The sequence below is a fragment of the Nomascus leucogenys genome, chromosome 3 (assembly GCF_006542625.1).
Source record: "Nomascus leucogenys isolate Asia chromosome 3, Asia_NLE_v1, whole genome shotgun sequence".
Classification (NCBI taxonomy): domain Eukaryota; kingdom Metazoa; phylum Chordata; class Mammalia; order Primates; family Hylobatidae; genus Nomascus; species Nomascus leucogenys.
In genome coordinates, this window is record NC_044383.1 from 30049673 (window position 1) to 30067100 (window position 17428).

At 52.5% G+C, this 17428-nt stretch overlaps 1 protein-coding gene across 2 annotated transcripts in view; it reads right to left on the reverse strand.

Annotated features, from left to right (window-relative positions):
- The window catches only part of NEURL1 (neuralized E3 ubiquitin protein ligase 1), a 96760-nt gene that overhangs the window by 4554 nt on the left and 74778 nt on the right, over window positions 1-17428 (reverse strand). For both annotated transcript variants that reach the window (XM_003255427.3, XM_030807458.1), the window contains exons 2-4: window positions 16660-16901; window positions 15951-16272; window positions 2765-3454 (exon numbers count right to left, since the gene is read on the reverse strand). In XM_003255427.3, coding sequence (XP_003255475.1) covers window positions 2765-3454; window positions 15951-16272; window positions 16660-16901 — 1254 coding nt within the window. The remainder of the gene's footprint in view (window positions 1-2764; window positions 3455-15950; window positions 16273-16659; window positions 16902-17428) is intronic.

Here is a 17428-nt window from a genome sequence, read left to right on the forward strand (position 1 = left end):
ATAATGCCCTGCACACACCTAAGTGCCCAATGAGCTCTTTTTTATCTGTAGTTATTAATTCTAATTCATTTAGTGGTGTTATTATTTCTAAGAATATTCAATAGATGCCCACAGGGTTTCTCTTACTGTGTTAATATTTTTCCAAGTTAATTATCATCTCCTTCTTTCAGGAATTCACAACTCCTATTTACTTTTCTTGACTTGTTGCATTGGCCAGCATTTCCAGAACAACGTCTGTAAGCCATCTCTATTATATTCCTGACTTTCATGAGAATATTTCTAATGTTTCACCAGTAAGTATGGAACTGGCTGTATGTTTTGTGATACACATGAGTGAAGGAAATAACCTTCTATTCTTAGTATAGTTAGGCTAGCCACAAAGCCAAGCATTCCTCTATAAGGTTAATAATGACCCTTCATAGATTGCCACTGGTTAGTTATTCTTTTGAAGTCAGTCAGGATCTTCAAACACCAATTTGCTGGTTGAGATGCCCAGTTTTCCAAACAGATCAGGAGCACTTTGTTGAATATATATTGAATTCTGGGTGGTTCTTCTTCAACACCCACCTTGGCCTATCTCCCTCCTGAGAGAGAGAAATCTGGATTTTTTTTAAGCCTCCCCTTTGCTCCAGTCTAGTAAACCTCTTTGGGCAACAGAAGCCTTACTGGAAAGCTGCTTAGCTATTATTAGATGGTGCTGAGGGAAGAAAGTACCTTACTCTTATGTAATTTCCTTGCCCTGAGGAGTAGTATATCCTGGTCAGTGAAATCAGCTTGACTATTTTTTATTTTTTATTTTTTTGCATCCCAGCCTAATTTCTTTTTATTCCATCTTGAATTCTCACCCAAGCCTGATTCATCTGCCTGCTTGCTTGCTTTCTCTCTTTCTCTTTCTTTCTCTCTCTCTCTTTCTTTTCTTGAGACAGAATCTCACTGTTGCCCAAGCTGGAATGCAGTGGCACTATCTCAGCTCACTGCAGCCTCCGCCTCCCAGGTTCAAGCGATTCTCTGCCTCAGCCTCCCAAGTAGCTGGGCTTACAGGCGTGCACCACCACACCCAGCTAATTTTTTTTGTATTTTAGTAGAAATGGGGATTTGCCACATTGGCCAGGCTGGTCTTGAACTGCTGGCCTCAAGCGATCCATCTGCCTCGACCTCTCAAATTGCTGGGATTACAGATGTGAGCCACCGCACCCAGGCTTTTCATTTCCTTTTTATTTATGTTTCACTCCATCTTCATTTGGTCTCTTTCCAGAGTTGGAAGTCCCCAGTGTTTTTTATATGATTTCGCATGCTCTCACAAGCCAACAGCATTACATATATTAACATATGTGTATTCAGTTACTCACATGTGCCTATACACAGTATGCCAATCTCATACAGTAACTACCTCATGCTCACTCATCTACACACATTATCTTATCTATCAAGCCTCCTGGGCTGAGGTCTAGGCTAGGGGCTGTGAGGCCCAGGGGTCTCCAAACTTGGGTAAGCATACTTATTAAAGAAAAACAATTCAGATGTCCAGAACCTGTCCAAGGTCTACAGAATTAAAATCTCTGGAGGTGGGGTCCAAGAATCTGCACTTTAATAGGTCCTCCAGGTAAGTCTAATGAAACCAGCTCAGTCTCACAGAGCTGGTTCAAAGACCAGCACTTGGAAAGCATGAATACCTGCTCACTCTGGGGTACAAAGGTACCAGGAGACACTTTGTGAAAAGATTTCCGGTCAAATTAGTATGGAAAAACTGTACACCAAAACCACCATCACCGTCTCCTTAATCAAACTGCATATTAAAGGCTCTGAGAAGTCTTCCAATAAAGAGTCTTCCTCCCTTCTTTTCTTAACTCAATGCACATCCCCCAGGCCTTTCAAACTCTGTGCCCCCCCACAAAAGGCAGGCCCAGAACTCTGCAGCCCCACTTCCCCCAAGGCTGCCTGCTCAGGGATTCCCCAGAGTCCCCGAACCAGACACCACCCTGCACCACCTGACTACTGACATTCCAACCTCTTTTTCTCATCTGGACTCACAAACTTCCTTAAAGGTGAGGACCTTTATTGCCATTTTGGAGAAACGGTAACCGAGACTCAAAAAGTTAACTGCTGGCGGAAACCTTTTTTCCTTTTTGTTTTTTTTGTTTGTTTGTTGGGTTTTTGAGACGGAGTCTCGCTATGTCACCCAGGCTGCAGTGCAGTGGCACGATCTCGGCTCACTGCAAGCTCCGCCTCCTGGGCTCACGCCATTCTCCTGCCTCAGCCTCCCGAGTAGCTGGGACTACAGGCGCCCGCCACCATGCCCAGCTAATTTTTTGTATTTTTAGTAGAGATGGGGTTTCACCGTGTTAGCCAGGATGGTCTCGATCTCCTGACCTCATGATTCGCCCGCCTCGGCCTCCCAAAATGCTGGGATTACAGGCGTGAGCCACCGCACCGGGCCTTTTCCTCTCATTTTTGAGTGGTCACTGGGTTGTGTGCTTCTGGACTGTTTATGTATCTGTGAGACTATGGGTTGATCAGATTCTGGGCATCAAACTCAATAATCCGCGCTTTCCCTCGCCTCACCCCCCCAGGTGAGTCTCCCAGGTGACATATAAGGGCTACTGACAAGATGACCGAGTCCCGCCCAGAACTCACCTTAGGTGTCTATGATTCCTTAGCAACACCACTGGAGCCTGGAGGAAGGGGAGCTCGCCCTTTGTCTCCGACCCGGATCGTCCCCGCCTCCAGGAAAGGCACACGCCCAGGCGCAGTTGCGGGCACTCACCGAGGATGCGGATCTGCGTGATGGTCCCGTGCAGGCCGAAGAGCATCCAGAGCGGCTGCGAGGCGTCCACGCACAGCTGCATGCCGGCGGCCGCGCCATTGTGGCTGAGGTGCAGCTCGCCGTCGGCGTTGACCACCAGGCCCAGGATGTCGCCGCTGTGCAGGGGCCCGGGCACGCGGCACACGGCCCAGAATTCCTTGCGGTCCACCAGGGCCTCAGGGCTGAAGGGCAGGTCGGCCGGCCGCAGTGTGCCTGGGTCGCACGTGGTGACGCCGAACGACAGCGCGCCGGGCCGCGCTCCACCCGAGCGCGTGACCTTGACGAAGATGGTCTCGGCCACGCGCACGGGCCGGCTGGTGAAGACGAGCGCGCGCTCGTCGCGCCCGTGCTCCACGCGCGCCACCGTCTGCTCGTCGAGGATGCGGACGTGCGCGCCGGCGCGCAGGGCGTGGAAACGCAGGTCGCCGTCGAGCTGCGCCGGCAGCGCGCGGCTGTGCTGCGAGTTGAGTGAGTTCTGCGGGATGGGGCAGCCGGCGGCCGGCGCGGCCTCGTCGCCGTCCGCGCCCGGCACGTTGAGGTCGCATAGGCTCACGGAGAGGCGCGCGTCGTCCGCCTCGCGCCGCAGCGACGGCCGCCGCAGAGCGGTGAAGGAGCGCGGACGCAGACAGTCTGGGAGCACCAGCTCGCTATCTGCGCGGGAGACACGGGGGCGGTGTCACGCAGGGCTGCCGGGAGGCGGCCCCGACGCGCCCCGCTGCCCCGTCCCTACGCGCGCACCGTTACAATCCTGGATGGCTAATGGCGCACACGATGCTTGTGACATAAATTAGCCAGCACAGTCAAGAAATGGCTCTTGCAGGACATCTGTTTAAACAGAGGAATAGGTGGGGTGAAGCACCGAAACTTAAACCATGTGGATGCTTCCAAATGCTCACAGGTGCTTGCTATATGTGTATGTGTACTTCCTCATTTTCTACAGTAAACGTGTATTCCTTATAATTTAAAATTTTCAAAAATTTAACTCCTGGGCTCCTTCCGTCTTATCCCTAGCACCTAGAACAGCGCCGAGCATTCTGTTGACAAACAGTAACCGTCTGTCCAGTGCACTGATGAAGGCCTAACATCCTGGAAAGCCAGGGAGCAACCACCCCCCAGCAAACACACACAGACACCCTCTTTGCTACATTGTCTCATCTAACCTTAACAATCACCTTTTGAGGCTACCATTGCCATGTCAGGACACAGGCTGAGAGAAGTAGATCTATCCAAGATACCCTTTTGAAAGTGGCTTAACAGGGAATCAAACTCATCGTTCTTTTTTAAATCATATAAGTTATACAAAATATAAAACGGTATTTTGTAGAAAATTCAGTTCAGCAAAAAGAAAAAATAATCGCCTGTAAGCCCCCCACCCAGAGAAAAGCATTTTTAATATTTGGATGTATGATCTTTCAGCCTTTTTAAAGGCTGTATTTTGGGGGGGGGGGGGTTTGTTTGGCTTTTTTTTTTTTTTTTTTTTTTTGAGACAGGATCTTGCTCTCTGGCCCAGGCTGGAGTGCAGTGGAGATAACTCAGCTTACAGCAACCTCCACCTCCCAGGCTCAAGCCATCCTCACCTCAGCCTCCCAAGTAGCTGGGATGCACCACCGCGCCCAGCTTATTTTTGTATTTTTGGGGTAGAGACGGGATTTCGCCATGTTGCCCGGCTGGTCTCCAACTCCTAGACTCAAGCGATCCTCCTGCCTCAGTCTCCCGAAGTGCTATGATTAGAAGTGTGAGTCACCACACCCAGCTGGTTACTTTTTTTAGTGCAAAAATTGTGTCATGCTATATAAACATCACTTGTTTTTTACCTTTTATATGTACTACATCACTTTGAAAATGTGATGACATTGACCCATTTCCCCAGAAAAATGAACATTCTCACTAAATTCTGTAGATAATTTCTCAGCATTCATGAACTACATGAAGCCATTCATGGGCAAGGACTCCAGGCTAAGAACGTGAAATTTTCAAAAATTTAACTCCTGGGCTCCTTCCGTCTTATCCCCAGCACCTGAACACCTCTCCATGCCAATAACTGTTTCCAACACCATATTCCTCTAATGGCTGTGTTATGTTCTGCTTTATGGAGTCCTATAACTTTCAATAAAAGTGATCACCATGTTCCATGAATTACCCCTGCAATTCATCCTTACAGCAGCCCGTGGAAGTGTTCCCGTTTTACAGATAAAGCTCAGCGGCATTATGACAGCCGCCATGTGGCAGATCCAGGATTGAAAAAAAGGTCTGTCCAACTCCCAATGCCGAATTCTTCACTTCCAGACTCTCCTTGTTTATTGAAGCCTTTCTGCGTGAGTCAATCTCTCCAAATTTGCCTGGTGCCACTGTAAGCCGCACCATGGACCGATCCCTTCCTTCGGGCCTTCTCTCTGAACCTCTCCAAGGGAGAATCTGTGCTGTCTCTTCAGGAACTGGGTTAAGGATGGCTGGGGTTCTCAGGTATGACAGCAAATCTTGGGGGATTGGTCTGGTAGGGACAGCAGAGGCCAAAATTCAGCTCCAACTGAATGTAGACATGGTCACTAAACCTCCCTCTTTTCTTTCACCCTTTCCCTGCCCCTTCCAGGAGCTGTGTTGTCTGGCCCCCAGAAAACTCTGGGTGTGGGCCCTTCCCCCCAAGCCTCCTGAAGCTCTGGAGAAGGCTCCTGGGGCCTGGCTGATTGGGGTTTCCTGGAATCGTGTTGGTGAGGAGGAGGGAGCCAGCCGGAAAATGTGATTATTCCAGGGAATTGACTCTGTGACAGTGATGGTGCATAGAGGCTGGGGGAGCTGCGGAGAGGCAGAGGCAGAGGCCAGGAGGGCCTGTGCAGGGAGGAGGTGGGAGAGACAAATGGTGCAGAGCTGGGGAAAGCCAGTGGGCTGACCTGGACCCTGGGGAACAGTCCCTGCTCCCTCACCCCTCCGGGATTCCAGGCACTGGCCCTTGGGAACTGCAGAGGGTGGGAGACAGAGAGGGGAAGGGGCAGTAACAGCAGGGAGAAAAGGAATCAGGTCGCTCAGAGATGTCCAGCCAGAGCCTCCAGGAACACAGCTGTCACAGGGCCCACACCACCCCCCTCAGGACAATCAGTCCAGAGCTCCTGGGGCTGGGCAGACCCTCAGAACAGATGCAAGCTATCCTGGTCTCTCTGCCCCTTCAGGAGTCCCCTTCTACTTAAACATGCACACTACCAGTTGCTCACTAACTTCCAGGCAACCTGTTCCATTGTGGAGTTAATCTGTCTTTAAAGAGTATTTCCTTCTTTTAAACCAAAATCTACCTCCCTGTATTTAACCCACTGCCTCCTGAGCTGCCTATCAGCCCAATACTGAAGACAATTCTCAGGGAATACTCAGACTCCCCACACACCTTCCCATCTCTTAGATAATGAACAGAACCAGACTCAGTACTCTAGATGTGCACCAACCAGCTCAAGGCACAGTGTGGCCATCACCTCCCTTGGTATATATGCTATACTTCTAATAATGCAACCTAAAAGTACATTAGGTTTTTTTCAGTAACCAACATTCATATACTAGTAGGCAGGACAGGAGCACAGTTAAGTGCAATGAATTTGAAGTCATCAGTCTAGGTTCAAATCCTGGCTCTGCCATTTCCTGTATGACAAGGCTATATGACTGGACAAATAGCTGAACTTCTTGGGGCCTCTTCAGCAGTGAAATCAGCATCTACTGATTTACATAAGCAACCTTCCTCCCAGCCTCAAATTGCTCACCTAGAGAATAGGGGTAATAATACCTGCCCTGAGTTGTTGTTGGAAAGATCAGAGGTAAAGTGGGACCACCCCCGGCACCCAGAAGCTACCCGATAACTTCAGATATTAGTATTTGCTTGGCTTGAGCACAGTCTCAACTAAAAGTCAGGTACACCTGTCTTCAGACCATGGGCTTTTTGAACCTTAATGCAGGAGTTCACATCAGTCACGATGGGTACCCAGGAAATATTCATGGAATGAAATCACCAAAGACCAAGAAGCAGCAGCTAAAATGTAGAGGTGAGAGGATAAAGAAGAAAGGAAGGAGAAACAGTGGAGGATGTACAAAGAGAAGGGGGTAGGAGGAGGATCCCTTTAGCCTTGCTTGAAATCTTGCTAGAGTTGGGAGGGGAGGGACAAAAGCTGCTGGGAAACAGCTAAAAACGGAACGAATCCCTAGGGCCAGTGCCCAGCCCAAGTCTGTCTTCTCTCCCTCTCCACCCCTCAGGGTCAGGAGCAGCTGCAGGCAGCCAGCAGCTCCAAAATAACCATCCCATCAGTGAGCCCAGCTTTGTCGAGGCCCTGAAATAGATGAAACTCGAGACGCAGGAGCTGGTTAGAACACCCTCCGCAGAAGGTACGGCAAAGGTCACTGTTGAGTGAGCCGATACCAAGTTAGAGGTCAGGGCAGTGTTTGGGGCCCCAAGCCACGGGAGAACACCATGGGACCAACCTCGGCCCAAGACTGCACCACTTGATGGGTAAGGCTTAGAAAAACCAGATGGGCAACCTGTCACCCCAAGCAGTGGGGTGGCCCCACATTCGGAAGCAACAAGTTACATAATCAGTGCCGGGACATGTGCCCACCTGCTTTGGAGATGTTTATGATGGGAACAGAGATGGCACAAGGCCACGAGGAGAAGCCACTAAGCTGACTCCCCATGCGTGTCCCATCATTCAGGAAAGAACCTGTCGGTCTTCAGCTCTTGCCTGTTCTGGTGCCCGGCAGTGGCTCTACCGACACCCTGGGCCAGAGCAGAAATAAGCAGGCCCTGCCAGGGCAGGGAGGTCCCAGCCATGTGTTTCCTCTCCTCTAGGTGGTGCTGGGGGCCCTACTCACTGACCTACTGTGTGCCCAGCCCTGGGCAGGGAGTCTGGGAGAGGGAGGAGCCAGGAACTGGGCCCTGGGAGCAAAGAGTCAGTGGAAGGGGCAAGGGTTAAAGGCAGGACATGGTTTTTTTTATTATTATTATTTTTTAATACAGGGTCTTGCTCTGTTCCCCAGGCTGGAGTGCAGTGGCACGATCTAGGCTCACTGCAACCTCTGCCTCCCAGGTTCAAGAGATTCCTGTGCCTCAGCCTCCCAAGTAGCTGGGACTACAGGTGCCCACCACCACGCCTGGCTAATTTTTGTATTTTTTGTAGAGACAGGGTTTCACTAGGTTTCCCAGGCTGGTTTCGAACTCCTCAGCTGAAGTGATCTGCTGGCCTCAGCCTCCCAAAGTGCTGAGATTACAGGCGTGAGCCACCATGCCCGCCCCGAAGTCACGAAAATACTTGAATACAATTTAGTTACCAGAGTCTTAGCATCTAGGATTAGACAGGACCTTAGAGGAACTAAGGTACTAGGAAATCCATTTATCCCTGCCAATCTCTCGGCTAGAGGCTAGAATGGCCCTAGCGTCAGGAAGTTTACCATCTCCCAAGGCTACCTTTCCCGCCCCCCCCTTGGAATAACTATGACTTAGAAAAACTCTCCTGGTAGGAATCCATATGTGTCCCAAATACCCTCCTTGGGACTCCCTCTGAGTCTTCTCTCCTTTACAATAAATATCCCCTTTAGGATCAAGATCCCCAACTAAGGCTGAAGTCCCCTTCCTATTTCAGAGTGGGCTAGGGAAGGTATTCTGGAAGACACAGGAGTTGACCTGAGCTGAAGCACAGGAGGGTTTGGGTTGACAGGTGAGAAAACTGTTAGCAAACACCTGGTGACGAGCAGGAGTGGGAGGGGGAGGAGACAGACTGAGGAGGGCCCCAGGGCCAGCTGTTGCCCAGAAAGCCACCCGGCCCTGCCACATGCTGCCAGCAGTGCAGGGTAACCAAGGCAGGACCTGGGCGTGGGGGACCTCAGGGCAGGCCGGGGCCTCCTTTGAGGCAGAGCTTGCCATCAGCCTGAGAGTCCCATTTGTTGACGTTCTCACATCCGGAGCACTGGCTAATCTGTAATCACGGGTCAGCCTGCAGCCGCCTGGCTTGCTAGCAGGTATCTGCTGGCCCGTTTGGGAGGCACTGCCAGCCCTTTACTGTCTCCACAAACATCCTCCTGCTGGTCCGCATCTGGCACGGGGCATGGGAGGGAGCCGGGAAGGGCGGATGCCTGGCTTGGACAGGCAAGGGGGTTCTCCACCCCTCCCAGCACCCACCTCCACCCTCTCCCTTTAAACCCAACCATGGGAAATTTAGGAGAAACAAACATGCTTTCTGGGGCTCACAGAGGGAAGGGCAGAACATCCTAGAATCACTCACAGTCACAGACTTTAAGATTCAGAGAATCTTCAAGCCACGGGATCTCATCGATTTATAGAATCATCTGGTCTAGTGGGTCTCAAACTTTTTTAAAAAGCAGTGGAATCCTTTTGTCCAACAGAACCCAAAGTTCTGGCTGAAGTCTAGGAGGTGGACACAGCACCTGTCCCCTCACCCTCTCTCTGGCCTTCTCTGCAGCCTCCAAGACACCTCTGTGGAACCCCAGTGTTCCGAGGAACCCAGCTGCAGAAGCATAGATCTTGTTCCAAGGAGCAATTTCGATTGCATGGTTTTCCTTTCAGCCCGATACAGAGACCTGGGTTCAAGGCTCCCTCTTCTAGTTGAAGAGCTGGTTTGAGGCGTTGGCTTTTTTGGCGGGGGAGGGCAGTGTTTTTAAATTAGGTATTCCTTTTTAACCTAAAGACAAAAGCCCTTCTCATTTGTGTAAATGCCTTTCCACATCTGTAAGGTAAGTGGGGTGTGTATAATTATGCCCAAATAATAGATGAGGAGGCTGAAGCACAGAGAAGCTGAGAACTGCCCAGAGCTAGTGAGTGGCCAAGTCAAGCCTTGATTCTGTCGGTCTCCTGCATCTTAAATGAAGGCATTGTCCCCAATACTGCAAGGCCCCAGCTCCTCCCTCCATGTACACCCCACCCTGAGCCCCACCACTCTTTCCAAGGCCTCCAGTACAATCTCTTGGGCCCAAGAGATGCTAGGGGCAAACATGAGATTGCCTTTTTTTAAGTTAAAAACAGTCCAATACTGGTGATTACATGTGGTTCAACTTTATATATATTCATTGTGGTAGAAAACTAGAGTGCACAGGAACAACTGAACCAGACAAAGCCCTCGGGAGCCTCCAGGGAACTATAAGGCAGGCAGACCCACCTTCGCCACTGAATCTGGCATCCTGGGCACCACACTGCCCCTCTTCCTTGTACCAGCACTGCTGGGACCCTGGTGGCCTATCTGTGCCCAACATGTGCGGCTGATCCTTGATGCCTTGAGCTCTCATAAGCTCGACTCTGGAAGGCACAGGAGGGCCACTGTCCCCACTCTTGTCGGATATCCAGACCTAATAGGGAGATCAGATGGACTCACATCTAGAGAAGCTGGAAGGTAATGTAGCCCAAGCTCCAGGGTTCAAATCCCAGCTCCACCAACTGCCAGCTGTGTGACCTTGGGCAGGTTATCAGACCTCTCTCAGCCTCTGTTCCTTATCTGCAAAATGGGCACAATAATACCTTCCTTTATATACAAAGAGGATATATGCTGGATCTTTAAAGAGCAGGACAATACATGACTCAAAGCTGCTTATACCACTTAGGTCTCCAAGTGCTTCCGATGGTCAGGAGGAGGAAGGGTCATTTTGAATGAGGGAGGTCTGGGAAAGCTTCCTAATGGAGGGGAGGGTTTGGTGTGGGGCACTGATATAGCTGGCAGAATTTGGGGTAAGCAGAAAGGAAGCGCCAGAAGAGCCTCTGAAGCAGAAGGAAAAGCAAGATTTTTTCTTAAAAAGAAATGAAAATCATCAAAGAGGAAGAAATCATGATCGGTAGCCTCAGCTGTTTCCCCAGCCCAAGAGCTGGCTCAGGCTCCTTAAACTAATATTTGCCTCTTGGCCCCTGGCAGCCACAGCTGAGGGTAAATATTGGTTTAGCCTGGGAAGCAGAAGGCCCAGATGGCAGTGTGGTCCTCAGCTGGGGATCACTCATGCTCAGCGCCTCCAAGCTGAGGCACACCCTGTTTAGGGGACCTGACCCAGGCCCCTATCTCTAGGGGGCCTGAAGAACCCACCCAGCAGCACGTGACCCTTGGAAGCCCACCCTGAGAGTCTCCATACAGGTGTCTCCTCAGTAGGCAGGCGTGGGTCTTTTACCAAGACCTGGGAACCTGTGCATGGCAAGGGATGGAATAGAATGCATAAGCCCTCGGGAGACCGCACCTCACCCCCTCCTAGAACCCTCCCGGACCCAGCCCCACCACTTATATGTGTTGATAGTCTCCTCCCTCTGACCTTACTCCCAGATCAGCCTGAGAGATCTGGGTTCCAGGCCTGGCCTGGCTGATGAGCAGCTGGGAGAGTTTGGGCAGGCCCCTCCCCATCTCTGGGTCTCGTACTCCTCCACTGTCAATCAGCCAGTCCCTCTTACTGAACAACTTGACAGTACAAAAGCTGCTGGAAGCTTTCAGCTCTCATGGCTCTCTCCCCTGTGATGCAAACACGTACCCACACCTGTGCACACCCCTCACCTCCACAAGTCACCCACTACCTTTCCACCTCATTCCTTCCCCTCCTGGATCTGCTCCCCTACTGACCACCAATTCCCCACCTCTGCGCCTGTGGACAACCCTCCGTCTGACCTAAATTGTTCCTCAACCAATCCATTCTTTTCACCTCACTTAGTTCCTGACTTAAAACTTGTCTCCTACAGGAAGTCCTCCTGGATTGCTCTCCAGCTGCACTCCCCTCCCACACATACACACAGTTTTACTCTTCAGGTCACATTTGATTGCAGAATTGAACTTGGACCACCTTGCATCAGTTATATGATGTGTCCCCCAGGGAAAACATTATTCCAGGAGAGGGGCTGGGTTTTCGATTCTTCTGTCTCCCACCTGCCCCCGCTTAGTCCTAGGCAGTGGTAGGCACCGAGGGATGCTCTGGAGCGCCCTGTAAGTGGGCTCTTGGCCCACCAGCCTCCTGCTGGGACTCACAACTGCTCTTCCTGAATTGACATTTCTAAGAGGAGCAAGGAGACCTTGAGACACTGGGATAGGAGCTTCTTTTTCCATGTATTAATCACCCCATAAAACCTGTGTTTATTTAGTTGCTGGCGGGTCCTTCTCCCTGGAGGAAGGAAGCTGTTATTCTTGACGATACCAGCCTGGGCGTGGGCCAGGGCGCCCCAAAGAAAGAGGTGATCTGCGGAACTCCAGCATAACAGGGAGGAGGGCCTGCTGGGGCTGTGGCGTGAGCACCATAACAGGGAGGAGGGCCTGCTGGGGCCATGGCATGGGCACCATTGTGGGCTTGGATTCTGGCCAGGGCCGGGAGGACCATCCACTGGGGAGAGACACCAGCCCCTGCCTCCACTCTGTCCGGGGGCACAACCCATCCACCCATGGCCTGACCTGCTTACCTACTATGTGCCAGCTACCCTGGGAAGCCTCTGGTCTAAGGAACAAACACAGAGCAGGTAAGGTTGGGAGGGCTTTGACCACAGGCTTCAGACAAAGGGGACAGGGGCAGGCCTGGCAGAAAATCCCTGAAGATCAGACATTGGTTTGGGGGACAATCACCCCAGGAAAGACTGGCCCAGCCTCAGAGCCACCAAGATGGACAGCAACTTTCTTCAGAGGAGGGACAGCAGCGGGGAGAAGGACACCAAGACCAGGGAAAGCAAGAAGGGTGAGAGGATCTAGGTCGAGGGAGAGAGAAAAGCCCAGAAAGATACAGGTGCAGTAAAGGGGCAGGTGAGGGAGAGAGGGAGGGGCGGAAAGTGGGGCGGAGAGGAAAGAGGAGGCAGGGAAGGAAGCTGATCCTGAGGCTACCTGGGGTAGAGGAGAGTATCTCAGAGGACAGGCACTGAACGAAGGTGGAGAGATCACACCCACCTCAGGAGATCTCTGGATGAATCTCTGTGTCTCCCTCTCTCTCTTTACCAAAAAAAAAAAAAAAAAAAAAAAAATTCAGGAAGAATAAAATGAAGGGATATCTTAATCTGCCAATTGAATTTAGGGGCCATAATCAGTGTTTGAAAATACCCAGGGATGATGGTGATTTATGGCTGGGACGGAATCCGCTGGGGCCTTAGCCTTATCGGGTGTGCAGAGAGGAGCCTGTCGGGAACTCCAAATGCAACTGAAAACACTGCGTGCAAACCCATTTATAGACACGGGGGGATGGGGCTGGACCAGGTCAGGCCACCTGGGCTCTGGCCCAGGATGGGCCCTTCAGATTATTCTCCAAGCCCTCCTCAGCCCTGAGTGTGGGAAGCCCATCTGGCATGTTCCACTTCATTCCCATGTGCCAGGACCCTCCTGGAACTTGCAGGCCCAGCCCAAGTCTTCTCTTCCAAGAAGCCCTCTTGGCCTCCATCCTCCCCCACTGACCTCGGCCTCCTCTGACTTCCTGCCTCCTTTTATGTTTAAACCAGCTGGAGGGTAATGGGAAAGGTGTTGCTTTTGGCATCAGAACACCCAGTTCAAGTCCCGGCTCTGCCACATCCCTACATGGGCAAGCCAGGCTTTGCGTGGGCCTCAGTTATCTCCCTGCCAAATGGGGATAAAACACTCCCTGTGGGGCCTGCTTCAGAGGGGTTAAATGAGATAACTGGATAGAAACCATCTCGGCAGATGGAAGGCATCCCATGACCACAGCGGTTAGTGATTTACTGGCTTCTCTTGGGTTGTGCCCTGAGCGCTTGCATTGTCTGGAGTGTTTGCTTCATCTTCCTAACTTCCTAGTGAGCCTGGGTTATCTGTGGGCAGGACTGGGTGGCCCTTAGCCCCCACCCACCTGCCGTTTTCTTCATCTAACAAGGCATCTGCCCTCCCATTCGTCCCCCCGCCCCCCACTACTCTCCCCTACCTACCCTGAAAATATTCCTCCACGTTCTCTGCAGGTCAGGCAGAAGCCTCCACCCTGGAAAGCTGCCTGACTGAGACGTGGATTCTTCCCCATCTTGCAGGGAAGTGGACATATGGACGGACCAAGGCTCTGCCGATGCTCAGTACTGAGAGAAGCACCAGCACCACTTGGTGGCACACAAAGATGGAGAGGAGAATTCCGCCCAGGAAGGCTTCAGGGAGGAGGGGGCTTTGGGGCTGGCCTTGAAGCCAGAGTGGAGACTGTGAGGAAGGGCACTTTTTGCTTAGGGAAAAGCAAGAATGTTGCCCCATTGCCTTCACCTGCGCACCCATCAACAAGACTGTGGCTTTCTCAGGGGCAGAGACTTTGTCTTCCACCATGTGGCTGAGCCCTGGGCTAAGTCAAAGCCTTCACAACAATTATACAGGTGGGAAGCCTGAGGCTCAGGCAGAAGTGGTCAGGTTAGAGCTCAAACTCAAGCGCCGGGACTCCAATGCCTTGAAGTGTGGGGCCCTGTGGATACCCGAGCAGCACCAAGGCATTCACTTGAGCCCTGAGTGAAGAAATGTCCTCCCCAGAACGGGTGGGGATGAATGACAGCCACTGATCCCCTACTGTGCATCAGCTGCTCCTCAAAGAACCCCGAGAAAGCATTTAGCCCCACGTTACAGATGAAGAAACTGAGGCCCCATACCTAGTACAGCATGAGGCCAGGGTCTCTGTAGCTCAGGGGCATGAACGCTGCCCTTTCTGCCCCTGGCTGCAGGCACACCCCTTTCACAGAGAAAATGCAAAGCACCTGGGCTCCCTTCTTCAGTTGCTGAGACCCAGAACTGCCCGGTTCCAGGCTCTTAACATGTCATTGTGAATGCAGAAACACTTTCCTTGAGGTGAAAAACAGAAAGTTCCCAAACTACTAGCTAATAAAAAAAGCTCCCTGATGTTTGGAACTCAACAAACAGGCTTCTGACTCATTTCTTTGTTTTTACTATCACTGACTTTTTGCTCAAATAAAGGTGTTGTGGAAAGAAGAGCTTCACTGTTTCTAGGCTCTGAAGTCAGAAAGGAAAAAAAGAAGGTTTTCAACTGCCTTCGTGGCCTCTTTCTCTGCAGGGAGAGGCAGGTAGAGATGGGAGACGAAGGAAAAAGTGTTGCTTAAGCATATACTTGGTACCCGAGACTGTGCTGGGCACTTTACTCACAGCCTCCTTGATGGAACTTCATCTTCCCACCAACCCATTTCACAGCTGAGGAAGCTGAGGCTTGCACAGCCTCTGCCTGGAGACAAAGCCAGTTTGCCGATGGCCTGATTTATACCCAGAGTCTATGTGTGCACACGTGCACTTGAGTGCCTGTGCACAAGGAGAGCCAGGTGGGAAGGATCCTGGGCTGGGAGTCAGGTGACCTGAGTTCTAGTCCTACCTTAACCACCAACTTACTATGTGACCCTAGGAAGTCAGAGATTCTCCTGTCCTCTTCCGGTCCCGGTACTTGTGCCATTGCAGGAAAGCCTGGCCCCTGAGCATGTCAGGCTGCTTCCCGAGGCTCCTCCTCCTTGCTCTCTCACTCTCCTGAAAGAGCCTAACTTAGGCTGGGGGCCAGGGAGCAGCCAAGAGTCTTAGCTCCCCCAGTGCCTTCTGCCCCTGGATCCTACCCTTTTATCCAACATCCCTGCAAAAGGCACTAGGGTGGGCTTGGAACCCTGTCTCCTGGAAGGCTGCAGAGCCCAGGGGCTGACAGCTGGCTTTAGAGCTGGAGACTCAGGGCTGGCTCTACCCTTCAAGGGCCATGGCTCCTGGGACCATGATGCAACCTCCCTGGACTTGAGTTTCTGCCCAATAAAGGGGTCTCCCTCCCAGGGTTGCTATGAGAATAGGCAAGAATCAAGTACCTTGCACATAGTAAGTGTTCTATGAACTGTGGTTGTGATGATTAATTTAATTACTTCCGGGGCTGGTGGTCTTTGAGGTCGCCATTTATGATTGTGAAGGTTGCAATCATAAATTGTGAAGGTTGATTATGATTGTGAAGGTTGCAATCATTTATGATTGTGAAGGTTGCCCAAGGCACCACCTGAGAGGCTGCAGAGGGCAGAAATCACACCCAGGTTCCATGCAAAGCCACGGGCCTGGAGGAAAGGAGCTCTCTGCAGTTCACGCCAAGGTTCCCAGGGCTGCCCCTGTTCCCCTTGGCACCAGTCAGAGAGGGGTCCCTACGCCTGATGGGATTGAACAGTGCCTGGCTGTAGTGCCCAGAGGCTGAGGGGTGTCCCCTGCACCAAGGGGCCGGAGGGGCAGGCACTCACCAAGCAGCTGGACGCCCCGCGTGAGGCCGTAGACGTCCACCAGGGCCCAGAGCGGGTCGGCCGTGCGGACCCCGCTGAAGAACAGCATAACAGCCGAGTCGTTGATGCGGTGGAAGACACGGCCCTTCTTGTCCACCCAGAATGCGATGATGTTGCCCTCATTGGCAAACTCCTCAGGCAGCGCCTTGGCCCAGAAGCCACTCTGGGACACCAGGTCGGGGCAGGCGTACTTGGGCAGCGAGTCAGGGTGGATGCGGGACGGGTCCTTGCTGGTGAAGCCCAGCCGCAGGGCCCCGCTCCAGCAGCACTGCTTCTTGGTGATCTGGGTGGCAGGGGGTGGCCTCAGCCCACCCTCTCCCACTTGGTCAATCAGACCAAGGGCAGCCTCCCTGGGGTGGACTCCCTGGAGCATCCCACAGCAGCCTGCCCACGATTCCAGCACAGTTCCCTCCCAGGAGCCCTCCCTGCTGGGAAGACAGCAAGGGGTTCCCACAGCCACCGCCCTCCCGGTTCCTTCCTTGTCACACAGGGAGGTTGAGAAAGGCATAAGGAAGAGGGAAGAGGGTCACCAGAGAGGAAAGGCAGGGGCAGGGCGTGGTGCTGGGGGTGGCAGCAGGCAGTGGCTGAGGGGCAGAGTCCAGAGGCCCAGGGGATGCCATGAGGGGAGCAGGAAGCAGGAGGCGGGGGCGGGGGCAGGGGGCAGGCCCACCTTCAGCCTGACTTGCTCGTAGATGAGGACCGGGCGGTTGCTGAAGGTGATGGCGTTGCAGAAGCTGGCCTGCCTCTTGACAGCCTTGTGGCTGAGGTCCATGAGGATCTGGGAGCCCTTGGTGTGCGGGTGGAAGAGCAGCGGTGTGGCTGGGAGCCCCCCGCTGGGCAGCACCGCCGGGCAGTGCTTCTGCTTGTGGTGGCATCGGTGAGAAGTGACGGGGAAGGGGCCCCCGATAGAGTCTGCAAAGGAACAGGCCACGGTGTCAGAGAACTTGGCGGGTCCAAGAGCCAGCCCAGAGTCCCCTTGGGAAGGGCAGAGGCTGGGCATGACCAGAAGTCACCCGGAGCCCAGTTCTTCCACCACTGCCACCACCCCTTTCCACCATCCTTCTGCCACCATCTCTCACCATCTCCCACTCCACCATCTGCCACCATGCTCTACTGGTTCACTATCCACCATTTCTCCCCTCGGCCTTCCCCATCACCTCCCACCCCTACCCTCTCCCACCTCCTCTCTCCACTAGTATTTACCACTCTCTGCCTTTCACCACCTACCATGGTAGCACATCGCCTTTACTACCGCCCTCTACCACCACTCACTGGCACTCCACCATCCTTGGTTTATTTATTTTATTCAATAAATATTTATGACATATCTGCTGAATACCAAGCTCTGTCCTGAGCACTAGAGACACAGACATGAAACATACATGGATCCTGTCCTCGGGGCTGTCACTAACTGGCTCTGTGACCTTGGGGAAGACAAC